This window comes from Scomber scombrus, chromosome 21 (assembly GCF_963691925.1).
Source record: "Scomber scombrus chromosome 21, fScoSco1.1, whole genome shotgun sequence".
NCBI classification, from domain to species: Eukaryota; Metazoa; Chordata; class Actinopteri; order Scombriformes; family Scombridae; genus Scomber; species Scomber scombrus.
Window position 1 is genome coordinate 11,320,747 of NC_084990.1, and position 27,130 is coordinate 11,347,876.

At 42.9% G+C, this 27,130-nt stretch overlaps 1 protein-coding gene across 1 annotated transcript; it reads right to left on the minus strand.

The window, feature by feature from the left end:
• Positions 1-27,130, minus strand: ntn2 (netrin 2). Its single transcript, XM_062442811.1, has 6 exons — positions 26,071-27,130; positions 13,264-13,452; positions 7,528-7,677; positions 4,652-4,705; positions 478-552; positions 1-386 (listed from the first exon to the last, which is right to left on the minus strand). Exons 1-6 carry the CDS (start codon positions 27,113-27,115, stop codon positions 1-3), a joined length of 1,899 nt encoding a protein of 632 aa, XP_062298795.1. The 5' UTR covers positions 27,116-27,130.

Below are 27,130 nucleotides of genomic sequence, written 5' to 3' on the forward strand. Positions count from 1 at the left end.
TCACGCTTTGCTGCACTTCCCCTTTTTCTCTTTGCGTTGGAACTTCCTCAGGCGTCTCGTCCAAACGTCCCTCCACTGGATCACCAGGCTGTTCTTATCAGCCACCAGGCCCACGCGTTCTGCCCCTGGGTTGGTGGCTCCAGGCCCAGGTCCAACCCCCGGTCCTGTCGCTGTGCCTGTTCCCCCGTCACTGCCGCCCATTACCAGGAAGCGCTTGCTCATCTGAATCTTGGGACATTTGCAGGCTAGGTCCTTCATGTGTACCCACAGGATGTTGTCGCCACGCTTCAAGGGCTCGCCGCGGCTCTTGTACACAGACACCACACTAACCGAAAACTTGGCCCAGTCCCCCACCGTCTCCATGTCCAGCACGTTCACTTGGACCGCTGGAGACACATTCATAAAAAATACAATCAGGACAATACTTAAACCACCACACTTATTAATAACAGTAGATTTATATGTCTACTCTCTTACCATAATCCTTCTTGCAATATTTTTTCATGTTGATCTTCAGGTTGCCTTTCACTGGTTTGCAGTAGGACTCACAATCTACAAAATCAATGACAACCAACATTCAATGCTGTAATATAAACTGTAATTACACAGCACTCAAATTACACACATAATGGGACACTTACACACTTGAAATTTGAATTGTTACTATAAGGTTGCATTTTAGGATTATTTTCACACCATTTTATAGTGCATTGTATGGTGCTCTTGTAGCACTTAAATAGAGACTGGCACATCTGTAATGCAGAGTTAGTGGGACAAAGCATTGTAAACTGTTATGTACTGTGAAACCACCAATGAACACACCCGAAAGCATAAACACATGAATCACTATGTGCTTGTTCCTACACATGCACACGAGGCAAAGTTGTTATATAGTAACACATTGATATGCATCTATTGAGGCTATGTCTACCATTTTAAACTAGATTTGTAATTGTGTTGTTTCATAACTTTGTTGCAACTATATCCACACTCACCCTTTCCCACACAACAATATATATTCACTGACAATGGCAAAGACTCAAAGGGAAACTGGAGCAGGTTGGATAATGTTGGGCTTGGTTCGGCTTTTGTGTGTGAAAATACAACTTCTGAAAATTGCACATCAAACCCCTGCAAAAGCCGGTGCTGGGAGGCAAGTGAAACATACCAGAGGAGTAAAAGTGTTCAGTTTGACATGTTTTCTGGGTTCTTGAGAAAAGACAGAGCGTGGTGGAAGCAGGTCATGGTTGGATGGATGTGAGTAGGCCTTGGCTGCCAGCGTGACGACTGAGACCACACATTGGACAGATGACCTCTATTGACCATTCATAGGTGGAGCTACCAGTGATGAGGTGTCACAATTATGATTATGACAGTTAAAATGGACCTCTTGGCTGTGTAGCCAGCCTTGAATATTAAATCTGGGACTGTCTTGGTTTGGTTTAGTTGTCATGCTACATATCTATGACCATCTTTTTCAATCCTTTTTTCAATTCTGCCCTGCAAGTCTCTATCTACTGTAAGACTTGGAACCTTCAGTAAGATGTATAATGCCATTTAGTTATAATGTGACTGTAAAATGGAACTGTATGACACTTATTATGGATTAAGAAAGTTGATGATTGAAATTAATTTAGATACAGAGGCATTTGAATGCACGGGCACACATGCATGTCATTATTTCTCATGGTTTGTTTTCATCTGATCATGAAATATTAAAAGCAGACGGAATTGGGAGCAAAGAAGATAAGCAAAATTACATGAACTATTAAAAACAGCTGAAAGTCCTCATGGCAAAGATTCTTGATAAAATGCAAAGCATGTTTTTAAATCATGTCCATGGTAACTGGCGCTGTGACAAGGAAAGAAAGAGACACTGTAGATCATTAGCAAGGCTCTACTGTACTTGACTGGATGCCACTGGATTTTATGAACTGTAGAATTTTGGATCCACTTATTTCAATTATGTAACTTTAGAAAAGGACACATAGTTAACAAAAATATAGGATAACGATGGACTGAAAAACAGAGAATGTCATAATAGCCAATTTTAAACATGGTCAGGCATCTTGAGGGGACATGAAAACCTGACCATGCTGCCCGCTTGGAATGTCAGTGCATGAAACTAAAAAAACACATGCTAACTGGACCGGTATCCGCGGTCAGGCCTCTCATTGCCTTCAAAAGGAAAACCATTCACTCACATTGCCTTCAAAAGCAAACCAAATAGAATTACTGGACATGAAATCTCCCAATTAGAAAAAAAATGGTCGTGAGAGGGAGAAATTACGCTTTCTGGGTTGCATGAGAGTTGGGGTGTTGCATCGTTCATTTTTGGGGGTAGAACGGATGGAGCAATGGAAGGAGTGCAGGAGGAGGAAGAAACAGGGGGCCAAGGAGCCCATAAAAATGTCCAGGAGGCTTGGCTGTATATCAGAGTGCTGGAGATTTTATTAGCCAGAGAGAGGAGAGAAAAAAGAGAGAAAGAGAGAGTAGACAGCAGCTTCCAATAACCTTGAGACAAGATGACGTTAAAAAAATGATGAACGTAAGTGTAGATTTGGATGGGTGTGTGTGTGTGGATGGATTTGTGTATTGCACATTATCCACAGGCCTTAAATGAATGAAAATCATAGCTTGCTAAAAGTCTTTTTCATTATAAGCAAGCGTGCGGTTTCATGTGCAGATCATTATCATGTAAGTGTGCATGCAACTGTGACAGGCATGCATTTGTATGACATGTGCATGTATTTCATTAGATCGCTGGAATTGTGTGTGTGTGTGTGTTTGTGTGTGTGTGTGTGTGTGTGTGTGTGTGTGTGTGTGTGTGTGTGTGTGTGTGTGTGTGTGTGTGTGTGTGTGTGTGTCTGTGCTTCTGTGTTCGGTATACAGTGGCTGGCCTGGAGGTATCAGTGGTGAAACCCTGGCTGGGGGACCCTGTGTGTTTTCCCATGAAGAGACACTTTCTTCTGGCTGTTCACCTGGAAAAGCTCTCTGTAAATCGCCCACTGACCCAGAAGACCGGCCCACTGAAAACCCACACAATTGGCTCCGGGGCTCTCGATGCCCTCATTCCCTTGAGCCCCTTTCACTGTGCCATGACAAGGACAAATTGCATCCACCGCCCCTTACACAAAAACATTTTGGGACTTTAAGTTTCTGATGGTGACGCTTGTTCTATGGTAGTTTAGGAAGGAGAAAGATAGAGGAAAGACTAGTGTATTTCGTAGGGCCTGTGGTGAATTGGCAATTAACAACTCTTGTGTTAGGCACCGTAACATTTTCCCAGGGAAGAAGTAAACACAAAAAATAGGGTTGGACTTTGCTTTTTCTTCAAAAGTGCTCAAAGGCCCAAGCAATGGGAATTTCAGGGAGGAAACAGAATAAGAGGAACAAATGAGAAAAGAACCTGAAAATGTGGGGAAATTACAATCAATATGCATTTACCTTTAAAGCAATAGTCTGAGAGTGATGAGAGTAATGGCATGAGAAGATAATTATCTTGTCTGTAAGGTAAATATGAAGCTGGAGCCAGCAGCCAGTTAGCTTATCTTAGCACAAAGACTGGAAATCAGCTTGCCTGGCTCCATCCAAAAGGTAACAAAATCCATCTACCAGCAACTCTGAAACTCACCAACACATGCTGTATCTCCTTTGTTTAATCAATACAAAGCACAAAGTGTAAGAATTACAATTCGCCATGGGTTATGTGAAAGAATACTTCTTGCTTATTTCTGATTCCAGTATTTGTGCCAACAATATATTATATATAGCCATGAAACTGGTGTTGATCTTCTCCTCAAACCCACAAAATGTTAAACTAGTCCTTTGACGAAATCTTTAAAAAATATAATTTTATACCTATTAGATTTAATAGAGTGCTTTTTCAAATATAGTTATACAACGCATATTGACTGTGTGACCTAGTTTGACCTTAAACTTGACTATTTCTGTGAAATCAGTCATTACCTCAAACTTTTAAAACTTTGAAATAGTCAAAAAGTGTGATTTGGAGTGAGTTTTCAGACAAAATATTTCATTTTAATAGAAAAAAGAAAATAGTGCAGTATCTGTGCCAAAGGAGGGGATGGGGTGGGGTGGGGGGTATGATCTGCAGCCTGAGTGATGATACTGTTTAATAGTATAAACCCCCTAATGAATCAACATTTCCAAATCAATACCACTATTCAAATCAAACAGCTGCAGAATAAAAAATAAGGAGTAGGGTAATTGACCGGAGCCTAAATTGGAGGGTTAGAGGGAGAGACTGAACAAATTTCCCCCCAGTCAGTTGCCAAACACTCTTTTCACGCCTCAAAACTCTCCCTTCCACTACATCTCCCAGCTAAACTGTAACTAATCACCTCTGCTGCCTATCGGCTAGCCTTGGGGTTTAAGCTGTATTTTGAGCACAGCGAGACTCCGCTAACTTGAGGCTAGTGGTTGGGGAAACCATGCCAAGGACACAGGTTTTTAAGACAATGGAAAAATTGTGCTGGCCTCGTTCTCTTTGCAGAACTTCAAAAGAGGAGACCCACCCTCCATTAATATTTATTCCACACCTTAAAGCTTAAGCCAAGAAATATGAAAAATGTTTTGTTCTCATAAAGCAGTGGTTCTTAAGGGCGAGGTGCAGAGAGTGTACACTAACCTGCTGGTTCCTCTGTGCTGCTCACCACAGCTGTGGGATTGACCACTGGGATTTCTAAAAGACACAAAAAATACAGTCACTTCAAATGGTTAAATGTAAATCCTTACCTTTCAAGTATGGTGTAAGTGATTTGGCTGTGTGCCTGTTAATGCACATGTGTGGTCAAAGAAAAGAAGCATGTCTGAATTCATTTAAATTTTAGTGCGTGTGGGAAGGTTCTGAATACAAATTGAATATATTAATATACCCACAACAGAGCCTAATATGAAGGAGATGGGGGAACCTCCCTGTTCACCAACAGCAAGATTTGTCAATGAGAAAAAATACCAGTGTTGTCATAAAGTAGGTTTGGATTGTGACATATCTCAGCTTTGCACATGAAAACACATGTGGCAATGCAGACAGACACGCTAGATAAACACTGACAGACTGACAGGGATACTTATTGGTGGTGAGAGGGAAGACAGGCTCAAATAAACCGTGCATTCCACGGACTAATATGGTGGTTTTTCATGTTATGGAGTATAACAGACAGTATAAGTGGAAGAAGTTGTTAAGTTCAGAAGACAAAATGTAAAGCCTCTAAAAACTTGGATTAAAATCTCAACTTTTTATTGATAACATTAAAAATGAATATCTAAACAAGCAATAATAATATTTGGACAAAACATCCTGTTATTTATTGAGGGTTTAACCCTCAAAAACTGAGTTTCATCCAAATATCAATGTATTTAGATTGGTGGCCCAAAGCATGCAAAATCACCTTTTTTCAACCGAGCCCTACAGACAAAAATAAATAAATAAAGTTCGGGGCCTTTGGGGTTTGAGTCAAACTCAGTAGATGTGCCACAAATTCACACAGTAATCCACTTTGGAGAAGTCAGAAGTGCATTCAGAAGTCGGCACACTTGATACATCTGAGACCAAAGTTAATTCTTTGTGGCACACTGATTAAAATGGAAAGGTGGCTACACTAGATTAGTGTTGTCCTCCCCTAACAGATGCAGGGTTAACACTGCTGTGTAATCTCCATGCAAGCATGTATAGACAGATGGACAGATGGCAAGGGGGCAATTTTGGTTGGATCGTCTTGAGACAGATGCAACCCTCCCTCACTGTGCCCGCTGGCTACACTAAAAAGTGCCTCATGGAATTCCTCCAGGACTTCTCATCTAATCATATGCAACTTTCCAATACAAATGCTAATGCTAACAACAGGCCCTCTGCTTTTACCGTAAACACAGTTACTGGAACACCGGCTTAGCATCCACCCAGAGGATCTGCTTTTGATTGGATTTGGAGGTTGAGGGTTTGAACCAAGTGAGTGGGAGTGTGTTGGCGGGGGATAGTGGGAGTTCTTGGAAAGCTGTTTTGAGGCAAAAGCAGCAGTTGTCTCTCTGAAATTATGGACACCCCGCCAACAAAAACAAACAAGGGCATTGAGCTTTGTCAAGGCAGGCGCAGCTGCTAGAAGCTACTTTGAGTCTGTGTGGCCTCATGGCCACATCTTGTGAAGACAGACAGATGATGAAAGGATCATTCAGATGAGGGTTGCTGCCATCATACTAATTGGCTGCTTAATGGTCTTGTCTTCTGTCTTGGGGTCTAGGAGCCTCAAAAGAGGTAAGATGCCCACCGTGACGCCATATCGACACACACACACACACGCACGCGCACACACACACACACACACACACACACACACACACACACACACACACACACACACACACACACACACACACACACACACACACACACACACACACACACACACACACACACACACACACACACAGTCATTCTCACTCTAATCGTAATGGATCCAAATGTGCCTATTGCCTAAACACAGGCACACACACAATTCCTCTTCTTCTCAATGGATGGTTCAGTGGCACTCAAATGAGTTGGGTCTGCCATCCATGACCACAGTTGTTTTCTCCTCCTCTCCCATTCGCCATCTGCTCTGAAGCTCCATGTGAGAGAAACAACACAGCACCATGTGGCACAGTGTGGCAGACTCAGTACGGCACTGGGCAGCACGGCACGGTTTGCTTTGGTGAGGGTTGTCTTGGCGAGTGTGTGCACGTACAGCCTGGTACACAGTATGGTGGAAAGCTGCCCTCTACTACACATGCCTACATGTGCTGGGCCACTGGCAAATTTCATAACCCACACACACGCCCGCTTGTCACAAGAAATAAAAAAACTAGATGTAGTCAACATGCATACTACAGCAACTACAACACACATACTCACACTATACATGGCTGACAGCAAGTGGAACAACAATAACCAAGCCTTTCACCCTCACACTATCAGCCCTCCACTGACTTGTACCAAAAGTCAACACCATTGTCACTGTGAAAAATGTTTCCACCTTACTCTTTAACTCTTCTACGTCCGTCCAACAGAGATCACATTTAAGTTTAACTTGACTTCACATCTGGGCCCATGTTTGCACACATGTTTTGGGCTGTTCTCTATGAAATTATCATTGCATTTTCAGTGGCCATGCAAAACCCACAGAACACATGTACTGTATACACGCACAGCAGAGATCGGGTTGGGTATGCCTGTCAAAAGGCCAGAATTGCTTAAGGCTTTGGAGAAGTGTGCTTTCAATTATGTTCACTAATCTCCATGGTTAGAGTATGTGCTGCTTTTACTGTAGGTCACTACTATATTGTAACTATGTATTATGCATTTTGTCACATTCAGTTCTTCACAATGGAGTTGTTTAGTTTTTGCAGTTTTATACACTGACTCACTGGAAAGCTGCTAAAATTACCAAGCTGAAGACAGTGTATGTGTTATAGCTGTGGTATACAGTTACTTTGGGTGTGGGTGTGTGCGTGTCTGTTTGAGTCACTCACTGATGCAGGGGGCCACGGGTGAGCGGCTCTGCTGGTAGCCCTTGGCGCAACGGTTGCAGGTGATGCCGGTGACACCGTCCTTGCAGGGGCACTGGCCTGTGGTCTGGTTGCACGTCTTGCCTGCTGCGCCCACAGGGTGGCAGTCACAGGCTGAGGTGGGGGTCAGGGACAGGTGTGAAGGGGGGAGTGAGGGTTGTTGTATGAGATGAAAGAGAGTACATTCGTTAAATGTTGATTCATTACATTTGTTGCCAAGATAGTACAAGATACCAACTAAGTCCTTTTTACAGTGTCTAGACAGGGCACTGGGTTAAATCTTGTAATTTTCTGTCTTTGCCAGCAAACAACAGATATGCAGTAGTTGGAGTGTTCAACTCAGGATGGCAGGGAATGGCAGAGCTTTTCCTATCCGCCTCTGTGCTTGCGATTCCCTAATTACAGCAAGGTTGATAAGCATGTCCTCCAAAAGCTGTATGTGTGTATCTTTTTGTGTTAGAGAGAGACATAATTTGTGTGTGAAGGTAGAAAACAGCAGGCAATAGGTGAAACAATGGATGACATGATTGTATGTAATGCATCACTGTCAGGAGAAATGCACACTGTGCCCTCCTCTGCACTCTGCTGTGTGAAGTCTAGTGCCTGCTTGGTGACACACGCACAGCTGTTTCATCACTTCCAGAAAGTTCAGTCAATGCCCAGCAAATGCCAACAGCAACTAGCATTGCTCCAGTCACCTCACTTGAACAAGACTTTTATGAGTTTTGCTGGTTCTAGGCAATTTATTCGAGCCACCTAAAGCAACATGAGGCTTTTGTTGTTTTGGTTTTAAGAGCTGTTAAATACAGTACAATAGTTGGTGTGTCAGTCCGAATCACCCCGAGAGAGCCTTACAAGATGTTAGTGGATCAGAAGGAGTTGGGGGAGACAACACACTAGAGAATAAGAAAGAGAGGATGGGAGTGAAAGAGGAGGAGTATGAGAGACACAGCGCTTCAGTATAGTCCAAACAGAGACTCTGGTGTGTTCAACAGCATAAACATCAGTGAATCTAACCAAACTGTGGTCACTTTGGCTTTGCTAAAAAAAACAGACATTTGTTCTTTAAGTAATAAACACATACTTAACATTTCACGGCAATCCAGTCAGACAAACACATCATTCACATATAAAAACAAACATCTGCAGTGTTCAAGGGTGTGATTGATTGGTTTTGCTTCAAATTTTACAATCTCTGTCCATAAAAAGTACAGGGAAAAATAACACGTTCCTATTTTATCTACTGATACATTGCCAAAAATACAACAAACAGTATGGTAAAATGTAAAATGTAAGGTAAACATTCTGCCTTTTCCACCTGATTTTCATTATGATTCTTTGGAAAACAGGCGCAGGCTAGTGCAAAATTATTAAAGCAAACTTAGAATGACTTGACTGTAACGCGATAGCTGTAATTGTCCAAGCTTATCAAGAAAAGAAAAGAAAGGCCAAAATTACACTTTGGGGGAAAACCCTGTAACCCAACAGTTTGTTATACTGCTTGCCAGAAAAAGGCAGCTGCTAACATGCCACGGTTTCTTTCCATCACTTGACAGAACTGTGAACGTGTTTATTTGCGCCGGACATTTTTTAGCTGCTACAACAGAAGAGAGACTGAGGGCCCACCTGTTGACTGGGGCGAAGGGAGGGTTTAAATGGCTGAAACTGACCCAAGAGTGATCATGTGTGTTTGGCAGCAGGGTGGGGAGGGATTAACTGCAGGCTCAGATCTTCAGAAACGTGTTTGCCTTTTCCGGCAAGGCCAACCGGTCCACAGGTGTCAAAGTGGCCGCGCTCTGTTTGAAGCTGTGCACAGAGATGTAAATCTGATGCTTCAGCGTCCGTGCAAAATCCCCACCATTTAGGTCATGCAGGCTCATAAGGGAAACTCAAGCTTTGATGGCAATGAGTAAGAGTTTGTGAGTAACCTAGGGGGGGGGGATTACATCAGTATATGGTGGGGCATGGCACAGGACTAAGCTGGATGTCAGAGGTCAGAGTCAGTGACGGTTTCTGGACTGTCTGTCTGTCACTCTGTGCCAACCGTATCCTCACATCCATACCCTTACCCTCATTCATCAGCCAGAGCCAGAGCTTATGCCACCAATGCCAGGTGCCGCAGTGTCCACACACCATTTGGGAATTTCTGGCATTACTGCTCTAGTTAATGTTAATGAGATCCAGCTGATTAGTGCACTACCGCAACAGCATGGATCTAGATCAATAAAAGATAGAAAAAAATAATCAATGCCTGTGATGTTATGTCAGTCTAGCTCTCCATATATCTCTCCATATTGCAAAGAATATAATTTGAAAACCTAAACTGATAATCACCTAGTAAACAAATGGGTCATAAATCCTAAACTGATTTGATTTGAGTTGTTTTTTTGTTTTGTTTTTTAAATCTGTCCAATGTCAAGTCACACGTGGCATAAACCCCCTGCTATCTGATCTGTCTGACACAAATCTGGTGTTAGTCTGTCGTGCCTGCCCGGACATGTGTCACAGCGGAGGGAACGAGGAGCCGTTGTTTCCTGGCTGATCACTGAACGGCAAAAGCTAGTAACTCATCACTTTGTCGGGTCAGGTCGGCATGAGCAAGAATGTGAGTCACGTTAGATGTTCTCACTTCCTTTCTAAACAATCATGGGCTGTTAAGATGTTAAGATGTCAGAGTTTATTGCAGAGGTTGTTGTTGTTCAATAAACAACCAGTAACATCCAGATCTGAATGGGCTATAAGGGGTAGGATGGTGATGGGGGAGTGTTGTCAATCCACCCCCTCACCCCAGCTCTCCTCCTCTGTTTTTCTGAAGTTTTATGTGCATGGGCTCAGGCCAGTTAAGAAGCAGTAAAACGTCCTCAGATGTTGATGACTTTTCAAGCCTGTGCGACTACAGACGTGACAGGCACAGAGCTGGGATTTGTAGTCCTTTGACAGGCGTTTGCTTAGTTTAACTGATTAGTGTTGCTCTTTGCAAGTGTGTGTGTGTGTGTGTGTGTGTGTGTGTGTGTGTGTGTGTGTGTGTGTGTGTGTGTGTGTGTGTGTGTGTGTGTGTGTGTGTGTGTCAGTGCATAGGTATTTGCTTGGTACCGTTCTTTCTGCTGTTATTGGCAGTTGGCACATTTGGAAAAGGTGGTGTTATTTGCCCCATTAGTTATGTTCAGTAGGCTTTTTAATGATGAACATGTTAAAATGTTAAAATACATGCATTTCAAAAGGTAAGGTTGATTGCTTTTCAAAAGATATTCACATTATTTTGGTGTTTGAAGAGATACTGATTTATTGACAGACTAATTAGCAGAATGTCAATTGAACAGCTCCATCCTGCACATCTCAGTGTTACTTGGCTCATGCGCAAAGGTACTGATTAAAGTTCACTTTTCCACAAAAGAAACAAGAACTATGTTATTTATCTAATATGATGAATAAGATTGCATAACACTCATTTCAATACTCTTTTCTGACAGCAAATATCTTCATGCGCTGTGTCAGTCATTATGATATTTGAGATAAAAGGCCAATGCGGTTTATATTGGCCGGCGTTGCTTCAAATGCAGCATGGCCTCATTTTTAATGCCTTTTATCAACGTTCCTTGCGGTCAACGGACACCAGCTGTACGGCAAACGCTTGGATTCACATAAAAACCTTGCATTTTGAAGACCTCGTATACTGCAGCCAGGCCATGTGGTGACTGCCATGTTTCTTTCATTTTGCTGGCTGTTTTAATACTTGTGACACTGTTAAAGGGCTTGTGGAGAAGCTGTTGCCTAGCATGCAAACGAGAGAGAGAGGTGGAGTCCAGCAGAGTTCACTTTGAATTGAGGGTTTGGTGCTAAACAAGGAAGACCGTGTGTGTGTATTATGTACGTGGGAGGTAAGTGGTTGTGATGGAGGCAGGAGTGGGATGGTTGGGAGGTTAATACTCCTCCTCATACCCTCCTCAGATTGTGTACAGACACCCAGTTACTGAGCAGGTCTGATTAGAAACAGATACAGCCTATTTGTCCTCTTGGAGCCTGCACTGCCCCCAACCCTCCCCGCTCCTGTCTCCCCTTTAGAAAACACCTGTATTTTATTGCCGTAACTCCATTTCAGACGTGACACTCGCCCCCCACCCCCCCCTTCAGCCATACAGCACCTCTAACCTCTATCTTGACCCAGACACATGGAGATAAAGCATGGAGGTGAGCTGAAATTAAAATCAGGGAAGCCACAGTAATAGGAAAAGAGAAAGACGGAGGTTTTAAAAAGCCTGTAGTGACTCATGGTGATTGAAGTCAGAAGTTGGGGAAACGCAGGAGATGGTAGTTATAAACAATCATGGGAGAAGGAGAAGACCGAGATGAAAAAAAATGAGCAAGGGCTCGAGCAAAGGAAAATGACAGCCCCTAGAAAGCTGCGGAATTGCTCTGATCAATCATGGAGTCAGCCGTTCAGTAGAGGCTTTTTGGATGTTAACTTTAATTTCCGTTCCATCTGGGGCCTGTTTGAGAGAGGGTGATAAACTATTTACCATCTGATTACTATGCTCTGATACGGGCAAACTGCAGTGTCAGGGGGCGTCTTGTGCGTGTGTGTGTGTGTGTGTCACTTAAAGACAGGTATTGCAGGAAATGAAAGATGAGGGAACAATTTGCACAGAGGGACACATCTCAGAGCTGATCTCCTGTCAGGAATGAGGCAGATCTCTTTCTGTCAGTGTTTCGGTGCAGTAACAGGTCAAATGACTTAAGTTTCAAGATATGTGACCAAGTCGCTGTGGAATTTTTTGTCATTATTTGATGAATGGCCCTACATCTCGGCGAAGCTAACATGGGCAACTGCGGCATGATATCACGCCATTTCAAACCTCCCAGTGTTCGGTTACAGCTTTGGTCAGCTGCAGAAGGAAAACTGAGCGGAAGCCAGTGAGAGATTCTCACCACAAAATCTTAACCAAAAGATCTTCATGACTATGAGCCTTGGCAGCACTTATCAATGATGTTTTTTGGGAATGTTTTCTGGAAGTTATCCCTTGCCTTCATCAGAATGTTATTTTTGCAAAGCGTCCAGCATAATATCAGGCTGAAAAATATTCACTGCAAATGTGAAATAATAAAGGGTTTAAAATACATTCTTCCATGAAAAATGCCTTGGTCAAGTGATAATATTTCGTGGTGTGTGGTGGGGAAAAATTTGGCTGGATGGCCAGAAAAGCTTCAAGCATAGTATTAATTCATTTCTCTGAGACTGCTCTCATGTATGGCAAGTCAGACATGCTGATATTTCTTATTCAAAGTCACCATGACCGTGTATATTTCCAATCAATATTACTCCTTACGCATTTTCTCAGAAATGACATGATTGTCAAGTATTAGTAGGGTTAGTAGGGTTAGAACATCTGAATCAGATTTTGTTTGAAAAGTTTGTAAACATTTAATGCAGCATATTCCAAATGAAGTCAAAGTTTAAACTAATAATCCCTGACATTTTCACTCATATAAATATTAATTTTGCTACTCTAGTACTGATTGATTAGCTGTTGTAAGCAGAGTTGTCAGTATTTCTCATCACCACAGATGAATAGACAAAGAACTTTGACGTTAACTCCATTAACATAAAACCCACGGAAAATAGATTAAGAGGCTCTTCTTTGAAAAATTAACAGCATAAAGTATTACTACACTTAGCTATGTGACTTCTTGTGGGATTCATACCTTTGCAGGCTCGTCGGTGAGTGATCGGTCTGGCCATGTCCCTGTAAAAGCCTTCCTTGCAGTAGTGGCAGTGGCGGCCTGCGGTGTTGTGGCGACAGTTCATGCAGACCCCTCCGCTTTTCCTCCCCGACAGCTTGTACAACTCCATGTTGAATCGACAGCGGCGGGCATGTAGGTTGCAGTTACATGCTACAGAGGGAAGAGAAGTTAGGATAGTTAGATTGCTGCTGGTTGTGTGATTGCATCAGCATAGATGAAAAAGATTCAAATGCATAATCTTCATAGTATTGCTCTGCTAGAGTCTAAATGTAAGCAAACCTACCTGACATGAAGTATGCGCTGCAGTAGAACATAATGCTTACTCCCATGTACTGTATATCACAAGAGAGCTGGGAGAGATTTTCCAGTGAGGGGGTGTAATACTGAGTGGTTTATAATCCACACTGTGTGCTTGGCTGCTATTCCAGAGCTTATCAATCAAAGTGATATTTGCAGAGCTCATTTTCTCCATTTCATAATTAATGAATTTAGCTTCTTTCAGCCCATTAGTTATTAATCGCTGGAAAGAGACACATTAATTTCATGAATCACTGATGAATAAAGACGCCTAAAATCTATTAAAAGAGAGAATGATTCAGATAAAGGAATGGGCTCAAGTTAGCTGTCTTCTAAATAGGTGAGCCAGAATATACGGGACGTTCGAAGTAAGGCTTTATCTCTAGACAGTCTTTCCCAGTTCTACTTAAAATCCTGGTTCTTGGATGGATCCTTGGCTCACAAGTCTTTCCATTGCTTCCTGCATACCAGACCACATTCACCAGCTCTGACATTTATTGATAAACTCCATGTTCATTCTCTACATGTGGGGCTCGCATTTGAGGAGTCTAATTAAAAACCTGCCCCTCTTATTTGTGTAGCAGAGTTTGATCCAGATCCTCTGCTGGCTAAATCAGAGTCAGACCTGAGACCTGAAGACTTGGCCATGGCTTCAAAGACAACAAAGTTGCCTAGCTTATTTCAAGTTCAAAGGTTACCACAGATACATTAGCGAGAGTAAACAACAGCTAAGCTGTTTGACCAAAAATATCAACAGTTATGGCAAAGTAGGATTATTAGCAGATCACAACAGAAGGTAATATGAATTAACTTTAATCCGATGGGAGTGTGTTAGAGAAAAATAGAGTTCACCAACAATAGATGTTTAGAGTAGAACAAGACCCAACATTGAGGAATAAGTAAAGACAGACTGGCTGAGGGACTGGGAGGTTTTATGTGTGTAGTTTTGTGTGCAATATAGAAAAGTTGACTTAGATAATGTTGATAAGAAAGATATTAAAACTACATTTTGAACATTGTTTCAATCAGATTAAGCCTCATCCATGTCCGTGTATGTTTGTTCTGTAACATGCTCTGTACATTACTTAAATCACTGTGTAGTGTTAACGAGTAATTCAGTGAATTTGTGTTGTATTTTGCTACATATATATATACATACATTATTACATTATTCAAAAATACAATTGTATTCAGATCTTTGGGATATTTGTAGAAGTATAAGAAAAACTAAAGTTACTCTGAAGTTTTTAACCACTACTGTAGTGGCTTTGGAGCATGTTCAGGGCAGTAACATGCAAAATAAAAAAAGTGAGTAAGTCAGCAAGTGAGTAGAGACTGCAACCAAGTCAAGATGAATGTAAACAATATAAGACTTTTTTTTTTTCAAAAATTGGCTTTGCAAGTCTTTTATAAAGAAGGAAATACAGTGCTCTCATTTCTCTGCCACAGCCAAGGTCAGCTCTGCACTTACATGAAGCTCAATGATCTGTGCAATGTTCAATATGGGATTTTTCCAATTGATCAAAAAGAAAAAGAACGAAAAAAAGACTGTTGATGGCACCCTAATGGCTCATTCACAAGATGAGAATCACTTGAATATAAATGTCAGGTAATACAGAGAGCAGTGAATGATATGCACTGCCATCCACACTGAAAAGGAAGCCTGGCACCAGGTTGGAAAAGAGGCCCGCTTTTCCCTGGTTGCAGACCCTGGAAAAAAAAAAAAAAAAAGGGGGAGCACATTCCCAGACTGTTTCCCAACTCCATCTGGTTATTATGCAGCCCAATTTGTACAGAATTCTGCAGTTAATGAAACACTGTTTCATGTACAAATCAATATTGAGCAGCACTGTTTGTGTGGAGATGCTGGATTTCTTGGACGAGATGACAATTGACCTTTGATCCTATGGAATTGTCCAAAGGAGATATGTAGTTACTGTAGTGTATAGCTGGCATGGCGATGCGGGACACTGAACGTTTGCAAAGCTTTTTATCTTTAGTGTGGTCTTAGTGGTAGTAATAAGGTTTATCCATGCTTTAACTGAAGAAAAAAAAATGCATGCACCAAATTGGTGACATATTGAGTGCGTAATTGGTTCATTCTCTGTGCATGTGTGTTTCTGTGTGTGTATCTAGTGTGTGTGCATGAGAACAGCCAAACAGCCTGTCCAACTTCTTCTAAGGGGAATGTGACAAAGAACACACCCTCTCCGGTGAGTGGCCGGGGCTGCTGGGTCAGAATGAGGTGGGGGACTGTGATTATGATCAAGCGTCTCAAACACACACACAGCTGTGAGCACTTGTGTCCATTAACACCTTGTAGCAGAACATGAAAGCGATGGATCACATTTTCTCTGCAGCTAAAGTACCAACGGACCTCTTATGGCATCTTCTCGATTTACTGCTGTGCAACAAGATCAGCCAACAAAGTCTGAAGTAAGAGAGGATATGTTCAAGTGTGGAAAATGTAAAGAAAGCTCCAGAATTTAACCTTTAAATGATTTAACATGTGTAGCAGTAATGGCCGGGAATGGCTTTAACAACAGCCAGACTTTTCGTGACAGACAGAGAATGAGAGAATTAGTGTTTGGCAGAAATAGGAGTTTAATATCAGATCAAACTTGAATGAATATGATTGCAGGAGAGCGGAGAGTGGGAGAAAAAAAAAATGTGTAAGCTAAAATTGAGTTGGTAAAAAGTACCACTGGACTGTAGAAGGTGTTCACATGTGTACCTGTATGTGTTTTCTGTTGTGTGCAGTTAACATCAGCTCAGAGCTGCAGCTGCCCAAGGATCCTGGAATGTTTATGGGATTGTTTTGAAGTGCTTGTGCGCACACACACTGACACCCCAACGCCCCCCAACCTGCCAACCCTTCTCCCCCTAACCCAAATTAGGCTCAGCGGGGATAACTGAACACTGTTGAAGGCCATTTTTCAATTCATTAACACATCAAAGCCTCACTAGTGCTCCACAAAAAACACTCACTAATTCTTATCTGTTAGAAGAAAAACAGACATTTCGGCACGGAGAGAAGTTCTGTGGGTGGTGGAAAAAATCAGATCCTCGAGTTAATGCTGGGTTTTATTTGTTAGTATCCAGTTCAAGGATGCGTAAATCTGGTGCCTCATGTTGTCGTGGAAATCAAACAACAAACAAAAGCTGCAGGCTTGGCAAACTGAAGGATGCTCACACAAAAATAAAACAGGAGATGGAGGGAGAGGAAGAAGAAAAATGCGCCTAGGAAAATATTAGAATAGAAAATAGTTGCACAACTTTGTCATGAAAATGAACAGCATCAAATTTTGGTGGAATAACTGCTTTAGTAAATGTTTTGCTGTTATCCTCCTCTATTACATCTGCACACATCTTCTGGTGCTTACTTTTTTAGAATAGAGAATATTTCAGGTAACATACATCAACTGAAGAACACCACACTGTTCTACTTTAGCTGTCATAACAGGTACCTCAACAAGTAAATGTGCTCTGAACAAGCTCACAGACTGGTCTGTCAAGCGTGCTATGACAAATTGGCCCGTAAAGACTGCTCTCAACAAATAAAATGTGAGTGTGTTTGTGGAGCGCACTGCCTCTCTGTTCTCCTCCATATGTCAGGGATAAATCTAACCTCATTTTTCCTTCAGCTCCACCAAAGCCAAGCCGGTAAGCACAGCCAATTGATTTTGGATGCCTGTGCAAAACCCAAATCCCATGGCTAAAATTGGTCCTTGAAAATTGGAGAGCCGCTCTCCCACTACCACCTTTCCCCTCTTGGCCCAGGCTGTGGTCCAGACCTGCTGCAGCCCCCCTTGGGTGCCCTCTCTTCCTGGCCAAACAGGCTCTGCTATATGGGTTCCTGCCATCTGTGTGTGTGTGTGTGTGTGTGTGTGTGTGTGTGTGTGTGTGTGTGTGTGTGTGTGTGTGTGTGTGTGTGTGTGTGTGTGTGTGTGTGTGTGTGTGTGTGTGTGTCTGTGTATGTGTGTTTGGGCTGAGTTCCGCCTGGCTGCTCCAGCCACCTGCTCAGGGCACCAGGGGGAACACCCGGTTAATTAGCTCCTCATTAGAGCCAAGACAGTGTACAGTGTGGACAAACACACACATGGAGTTTTGCACACACATACGCACACACACCACAGATGACTGCCTTTAGAAGTGGTAACCACTCAGAAAACTTCAAGGATCAAGTGACAAAGGATACAAAAAAAAGTCAAACAGAAGTGAGACTTAAACAGATGTAAACACTGCTGGGTCTGTATACTCTAATGAGCTGTGGACAACAAGCTGAGACAAAGATTTAAGAACTCTGAGCAGAGTACTAACATGAAACTACAGCTCCTGTTGCCCCGCTGTGTGCATTATATGGCCAATTCCAAAATGTACTGTACACATCCCAGGAGCTTCTACCTCGTTGTAAGAAACCACTTTAGCCCCATTTGCTCTTTCTTTCTCTTCCACACAGACATATCTTTCACTTTTAGCTTTGACACCATGTCTCAACCCTCCCCTCCCTCCACTGGTTTCTGCGGTTAGCCTCACGCCGTGGGCTTAAGAGCAGGCTCTTGGGAGCCCTTTTGAACTGAGAGTCCCCTTAATTCCTCTCCCACCCCTTCCCTAAGCCTCCTTCTCTCCCTCCCTATTACTTTCATGAGACCCCATCTCAAATATTCTCACTGGTTGCCTTTCCCTCTTCATACTTGTTTCCTTCCCTTGTCCTCTTTCCTGTCCATCCTTTCCTCCCACTCCCCTTTCTCTCTCTGGATGGCATCAGGCAGGGAAAGATTTTAACGAGATTAGGCTGGAGGGTTGCCAGGTTGGGGGGCCTGGTGTCAGTGGAGAGTTGAGTCCTTAGCTCTGTTCCCTCTCTCTGGTCCACTTCACTTCCCCACATCTAAACATTGTTATCTCTGTCCCGCCTTTGCCTTCACTTTCTGTCTGTCTCGATTACTGTTTTTTTTCCACAGACAATAACCTGGAGTCTTGAGCACAGCGGCACAGGCAGACAACTGTTGTGCAATCAAATTATCATGGCGAATGAGTTATAAACCAAGGGAAAAAAGAAAAAGATTTACTTTTGCCATGACACTTGGCATACACAACCATGAGGTCCTCTGTAGGGGATGCAAGTGATGCCTGCACTGGTTTAGAAATAGAAAGTGACAGATGGAACATACTGAGTAGATTCACCACTGTGGCCAGAGATGACAGCAGAAATCATGAATGGATATCAAATGTTTTGTTGTTTTATGATTAGGTTATGGTTTGCAAAAGAGTCTTGGTTTAATAAAGGGTGACCCAAAGTTGAGAAATAAAATTATACATTTTATGCTGAGGAACAAAATAAGACAAGAAGGTAGGGGTGGTTAAACATTGACAGAAATCCACTTCAGCAGTTTAAAGTGGACATATTATGCACATTTATAGATTTATATGTTGATTCTGTGGCTCAATTGGTATATGTTTGCATGATTTACAATTCAACAAACTCATTTATCATTATCAAACTTATATACTGCTCCTTTATACAGTCCCTCAGTGTTAGCCTCTGTCTGAAACAGGCCGTTTTAGCTCCTGTCTCTTTAAGCTCCCCACTCAAGGAGCCCACTCTGTTCTGATAGGCCAGCTCTCGGAAGCTGCCCGTCGCCAGACATCTGCAGGCTAAAGAGGCTACATCAACAAACTATGAAACAGACTATAGTAGTAGGATTTCCCTTTTTCTCTTTGTTTACTCAAAATGTTGACTTCTCAAATACATCCCTGCATATTCAAGCCAGAATCTGACCCAAAATATGAGAGTGGACCATGCACACATGGAAAAACCATGGCAACCATGGCTACAGAACGGATGGCCATTCATGGACAACGTTCAACTCATCAGCATGAGGGGGAAAAAGTTGCAAACTAAGTTTTCAAAGCAGGTTCAAGCCTGAGCAGTATTTCTACATGCATTAACCTGCAATTTTTGGAACTTTGACCCTATTTAGATATGGTCGTGTTTAGGTATCTAACATCATAACAGTCTTTAAATAACCGAGTCAAAAAAAGCATAAAATGTCCTCTTTAAAAACTACATTTCAATTTGAAATGAGATCAAGGCTTAATTTTCAATTCTCAGGAGGAAATTTGCTCCCAATCATTTTATTTGGACTCATTCTGCCATTGATGACTGATCACAATCAGAACTTAATTCCTACAAAATCTCTATAATGGCCCTAAACTTTACAATCAAGACTATTCTTGTGCCTCTAACACGATTAAAATCTGAACCTCTTCGGCTGCTTTGGAGTTGTAAAGGTAATGTTAAACCTGTGGATTTAAAATCAGAATTGGGTTGGGTGCTCCCTGTGGACCTGCTCCATAAGAAGATGATAATGGAATGAAGGACAGACTGCTCCACATTTGTACATTTGTTTATACTACAGACATGAGACCTGTCTGCGAGCAGACGGTAACGCACAAAATCCAGACGCACAAATGTATGCAGAAACGTGAATTCAGGCAAAGTGACAGTAAGAGATCAGATAGATAGACAGACAAAACCACAGCTTCACCAGTTCAAAGGAGAAGGGAGCAGCGTGATAGTCATGCACTCATCATCAACAGACAGACATATTTTCTTTTAACAGCCTCTGAATCTTGCTGCCACCAACAATACCGGCTGACAGCCAAACACCACATAGTTTCTCAGGCAATAGAGCACAGAGGCCTGCAACAACATTCAAAAGAGAAAACTGAATTCAATGACAGGAGAAAAGGGCTGATATCAGCAAAAAGAGAAAAATATGAAGAAAAAAAAGAGGAGGTAGCAGACGAAGAAGAAAAACTTCCCGGCAGTGAGTTAATCTTTGACAAGAGTCGGTTACACAAGGAGGAAGAGAGCGCAGGCAGTGACAAGCACCTCGGGAGGTGATTGCTACCATCTGTGGGGGAGAGTTGATGAGGGCCTGGGAGAGCAGGGTGGGCACACTGCAGCACCGCCAGTTTGCTTTGGCACCGGGATGAAGCGCTACATCGCACTACTAGATTACATGGGCCTCACACACATGCACAAATGCAAGGAGATGCATATGCACACACACACTTGGCCTCAGGCAGTAACAAAGCCTTTCCCAGGGATCAAGCATTTTAACCCAGCTGACATTAACACTGGAATTTGACACTTTGCTGTCCTTAACATTGTTTCACCATGTTTCCCGCTTGCCAAAGAGCCGTTATGGGTGGCTTCGAAGAATGACAAATGCATCAAATTCTTTGCGGGCTGGCCATGGACCAACGCAGCAATCCTGACACACAGAGTAAAAGCAAAGAGCAAATCTACAGTACAAACCAATCAAACTGAACAAATCCTGTTGTCTCAGCCAGATAAGGGAAGTTAGTCTTGCCTAAAATATTTGAAACACACAAACACAACCAAAACAAAAAAGAGAAGAAAAACCCTCATGTTTGTTGGCCTCATTGTGCCATAGCCTTGCGTCTCACGCTAAATAGCCAAGCCCAGAGGCATCATTTCATAGGGCTGGTGATTTTAGAAACAACATTCCTCTGCTGTGTAATTATTCGAAAGCACAGGAGGTTTCTCTAAATTCACTTTCTTTCACTCAGCAACCCCCCCCCCCACACACACACACACAAACACAACTTCTGCTCATTTGACTGTCGCGCTGTAAGTAATTGAAGTGTCGGGACCCTGTTAGCCTCCAGCAACAGGCAGCAGAGGTGGGAGGGTTGGGATGGTCTTTAAGTCAATTAGCGAAAGTAGGAACATGGCACATACATGCAGTAATATCAAGGCAGTTCTGGCTTTTATTCATCCTTACCTGTCCATATTTGGAAACTCACTGAGCTTCAAATCATGTTGCCCTCTAGAGACAGACAGCATAATTTCAACTGACTGTGACGGACAATTTTAGGTTGCTGAGTAGTTCAAAACTGGATTCACCAGAACCCAGAACAATCTGATGAGGTTAACTTTGTTCTACCCATGACCAAACCTCATTGTGTTGCAACAGCAAAAGCACACAGATCCAGCTTCTCTGCATGATATGATTGAGAAACTATAAAAAATGCAATTTTGTTCATGTTCTCCAAATCGTACAACTTCACAAATTGGGCTGTGGTTTCATGTGTGCAATGAGGTCATTTCTCAATCACGAGGCCGAATAAGTGTCTTGATGAATCTCCTCTACACGTGGAACATGGGCCTGACCTCTGCTTGCCCTTACTAGGAGATGTGGAGCGAAAAGAAATACTGTGAAAGGAGGGAGGCCTATTTTGAAATTCTAATCAGCATCAAATAACCATCTGCCCCTTGTCAGAGGGGGAAATGAAGAGAGAGAGAAAAGAAAAATGAAGTTTTTGCTTCTGTGGTCTTCAGAGTTTCCACAGCTCTGCACAGATCTGAGAGCTTATTCTGAGCCTTGTTCCTGAGCATGTGTTCCTGGCTGGCCTCTTACTCTCACACATACACACACCTTTACTGGATCACACTGCTCTGCCTAAGAAACCCATCTGTCAATGTCTCCCTAATTCCAGCTAATAGTTTCCAAAAAACAGAGGCTGAACCCACCAAAAACCACAAGCCCCCACAAAAGATTTGAACGGGTTGCAACAAGGCTTGCAACTCAGTCTGTTTTTGCTTCTTGTTCTTCCGCTGTAAAAGTCACATATTTGCAAGCATTGCTTCATTAGTGCGGCAGACATGATCTAATAACATCTATTATATAACAGGTAATAACTTTTTTAGAGGTAAAAACTAATTTGAGAGAATTTCCTTCAGGTGATGACATGTACTAATAAATAATGTGTGTCTCAAGTGAATAGTTATTTAGTTGATTGATTTAATTTCAAAGGAAACTCCCCTTCTCGTGCAAAAACAGAGTACCATATCACTCATTCCCCACTGGACTCAATATGTCAAATTTACTACTGAAAATATTCACCACCACACCCAAACGCTGCACCATAACAGGAACACCCAGCTCTGCTACCAACCGCAGCTCACCTGCAAGCTTGAAATCAGCCCAAATGGCCATTCAAACAGCCTTCACATGACCTCTGTACTTAATACTATGAATGCATACCGGTGTGCCTGGTGCAATACTGGGAGGAGACCTGGCTTGGCGGGTCCATTAGCAATGGATGATGTCTGGCTCTGAGCTTGTAGCGTCCCAGAGCAGCACTCTGGACTTCCTGCAGCTCCAATGAGGGAGAGGAAGGACTGAAGAATAGAACAGCTTGGTGCCGCAGCCAAACAGGGCCAGGATGGTTGCAGACACAGCCAAGAGTAGAGAGCTACTACACCACCATAAATTATCATCTACTCATGTTGTCACATTGTCGTTGACTCCACAAGAGGCCTCTTCGTCTTATACAGTGATTTTGGCAGGTTCTATTGTAGCATGATATACTGTCTCACATTTTAAAGTCAACATACAATATTTACATTGTAGCATCGACTATGCCAGCAGAAAAGCCAATACTCAATCACAACAGTAACCAAATAGATCTTATCCATCTGTTTCCTTATTCTGTCCTGTGGCTCAAACTCCGGGTAGATAAATCAAAGCTTTTTCCATCATGTCTCCCTCAATACAAACAGACACACTCCTTTACGAGGTCGCCCTCTCTGACTACTAGAGCGGGGATTTGTAAACCAATGTCTTCAGGCAGGATTCATAGTGAGAGAGGCGGCAGATGGGCGTGTGTGTGCATGGCTTGTGTCTGGAGACAGTGTGTGAGCTTGCCAAGAGCGCAGACAGTAATCTTGGTGCGGTGCATGTCAAACATTTAGCAAGACCCACGAACAATCAAACCAGCTTGCAGGAGACAGTGTTCTTGTTATGCAGGGTGAAAGGCTAAAACTGCTAAAAGTGAGAGCAGATTATTTTCAATCATCTGAACTTTAGTGTTTAAAGTAGTGAATTCTGGCTACCAGGCGCATAATTTCTCAGGGCTTGAGACAGGGTGTGAAACAACTGTTGATTTGGCTCTAAATCTGCCTACTGCTACGAGTTCCTCATTATCCACAAACCATCTCCCCGTCAACTTAACCTTGTCACCACCCCGCAAAGGATCATGACCTCAGCCCAGCCCCCTCAAACCCTCCCTCCAACCCAGACACCCCCAGGGCCTAGTAAAGGCTCTGGTGACACCTAAGGGACTCCTCGACTCTGTAACTTGCCAGTCTTTACACACTTGCCCTGTCTTAATACGTACACTTTGCTGCCACAGTGGCATGCCTCAGGGCTTACAGTGCAGCCCGCTGCCATTTGTGAACTGTCTCAGAAAGGAAAGTTAGCAAGGAAATCAACATGGGGCGGGTGCATTTTAAAATTTTAAGAATGGGCTTTAATATACACTGGAGAGGCTTTTTAAAGGCTCTGCTGCTACTTTGCGGATATTTTGGAACCAGTTCTACTGGAATAAGCTGTAAAGAGGCCTTGGAACTTGAAATTGGCGACATCTGGGACTGACTTTTTGGCGTGTCCGGATGTGTGATCAGGTATAACGTGCGACATGCAATAGGTTTTAACTGCCCTGTATCAACACTGGGATTAGGTCATCATAGTTGGCCAGTGAAGCCGGACTGTTTAGTCCAGAAATCGTGGAGGGAAGTGACATATCAATCCCACAGAGAGATCTACGGGAAGCGGGTGTAACATTTCGGAAACAGCTATGGGACATCTGAAAGAGGGTGTGTGCAAAAGTACGAGGGAGAAAACATTGAGGGATTTACAGGATATTGTTGTAGAAGGGAATAGGTGCATATGTGCATGATTGTCTGCCTGTATCTGTGTTGAGTAAGTGAGGGTGTCAAGGATACATCGAAGAAGCCAAAGTAAGTTAGTGCTGGCATGGGAGGTTTCAAAGTACAGAGTGAAGGAAGGCTGGGTTTGCTGGCTGGTCTAATGCTAAAATGGCTTTGTTCCTCTGGCTCTGTCACACTCTGTCCCCCTTAAACAGATCTGGCACTGTTCAATGCTAAATATGATCTCAGGCCAGCTCACTGGGCAATTACAACATGTAAGAAAAATATAGACTGTTTTTCAATGTTCTGCTCCTGTTTTTTTCTCTCTGGCTGTAATTTTATTTCATTATGAGGAAAGGTTAAAATGGGGACAGTGGTTACTAATACGGTTTTACTTTCCTATGTTACAAATTTTTATGACAAGCAAAATTGACCTGAATTAAGTTCCACCTATGTCTATTTATACTAACAGTGAAATGCTGTAAAATTCACCACCAAAGTAACTTCCACATATTAAAGAGCGAATTTATGTTAAAAACACATGACTTAGCGTGTTTCTAAAAACTTTTGGAGCCACGAAATTGATACATGGGCTAAATATCACATCAAAAACCTGTTATCAAGAAAGGACTAATCCAATACCAAGGTAATCCATTTACATTAACAAAAAATGCCTCAGAAATTACTATAATTTTACTTGGCAAGCTTTCATAGCATGTCTGAATGTCTTTTACTGAGCATGTCTTGAGGTAAAGGCAAACACTGCCAAATAACATTCTTGGATGACTTAGCTGTAGTGGTGTGCCAATGAATCGAGCTGTTGTCATCCACTGTTTAGCTTGTGAAAAAGAGATTTTTCATAGAAAAGTCCAAAAAACATGATTTTGTTGACAGTCGTGGGCCTGTTTCCGTGTAGAGGAACAGTAAATACAAGAGGCTGATGGGAAATGCAAGAGAAGGATGGGCCTGTGTTTTGAGAGATGTTGCCAAGTTTGCCAGCTCAACCAGCTGCTACCAGAACTCCTCACCTGTATAAACACAAACTCATCCGGCATGTTCTGGCAACACTATTAATTACAGTACCATTTTAACAGTCATACAAAGGTCATGGTAGTCAATTCTCTCCTTCTCTACGTCCCTCTCTCTTTTCCTGTGTAAATTCAATTTGATGGCCTGACTTAACGTTGCTGTCCAACACATTCCAAGGTCATGACTCTCTCCAACAAAGCAATCCATCCATCACTATTTGTACTGAAATAGTTTTCATCTCCTTGAACTTAGAAGGGTGAATTTGTATCAGGTAGATTGCAGTTTTATAGTTTAATTGGGCTCAATCCTCTGTCCCAATCTTATTCCCTGATTAGGATACTGAGAGAAGAACCAAGCAAGGAAGAGCTAAGGAGGAAGAGTGTGGTTTAAAAACTGGAGTTTCCACAAATTACTTTTGCATGTTCCTTTTGGTGGCCAATGAATTAATGTGATGATAGTTGAAAGATTAAAAAAAAAAAAGAACAGATTGTGATCTGCAAAAATGAGCTGCATCCATTATCTTGTTTTTCCAGAGATCACCACATGTAAGGTCCCTTTTTTTGTGCTAAATATAATTTCTCAGAAATATAAGTTGCAGCCTGTGATATATGGAGTACAGGATGGATATATACAGTATTTTCCACAACAAACTATTTGAAACATGTTTAAAAGCACATAGAAAAGAGAAAGAGACTTACGCAAACACTCATTGGCTTCTCGTGCGCTGGCCCTCTGCCACGGTCGGTCATAGTGAAAAGGCTTGCAACGGTCACATTCAGGCCCCTCTGTGTTGTGCTTGCAGTCACAAACCAGTTTGCCTTCCTTGTCTTTCAGACAGCGTGAGGCATGTCCATTGCATTTGCACCTCCCGCCCACCTGGAAGTCTCCCACTGCATAGAAATAAGTTGGCAGTGTTGATGTCACTGCCATCGGGTCATCGTCCCTCCCTCCACTGTTGCTTCCAGCCCCCAGCTCCCGGGGTATCTGGGGTCGGCTAAAGACTACACGGATATCGGTGACTGTCACCCAGTCCTGAAGGACCGGGCTGTTGTCAAAGTCTTTGCCAGAGGGCCGTCCATCCAGAGTGCTGAAAGCAATGAGTCCTCCGGAGAGTGGATAGAGGTCAGTATGGCCATCTGTACATAGAGCCTCCTGTTCATTCTGCTTTGTTATCGTTGCTTTGTTGGGCCGATTGTACATACGCCGGCACTGTGAGGAGTAGAATTGGTAGGGCATCCATGTCTTGCCGTAGTCCATGCTCTTGTATATGGCCAGCGACTCGGGTCGTGGTGAACAGAACTGCAAGCTGACGTAGGTGATCTCAAACTTTTTACCCAGTGAGAGTGTTAGAGTCACGTTGTATGGCGAGATGTTCAGATTCTCCGACTGCCAGCAGGTGAGGTTGTGAGCTGAGTTGAGGTCGGTGAGGTAGGAAGCAGGGTGGGAGCGCCGAGTATCCGCAGCATCACAGATTTGGCACGTACGCACAGAAGGCCGATCATCACCTCGCTCCACCACACTGCAGGAACGGGAGGGAGGCCGGCCGCAGACACTGGACACCATCACTTCCTTGCCAAAGGCAGCATTGATAAACTCTGGGATACAGCGGCGAGCTGCACCTGTGTCGTCATAGCAAGGGTCCGGAGGGGTCTGCTGCCCTGCAAAGGGATTGGCGGCGCTGTGGGTGGAGGCTGAGCATGCCAGGAGGCACAAGCACAGCAGGCACCTCCAGGGTTCCCTCATCCTGCTTAAAGAGCC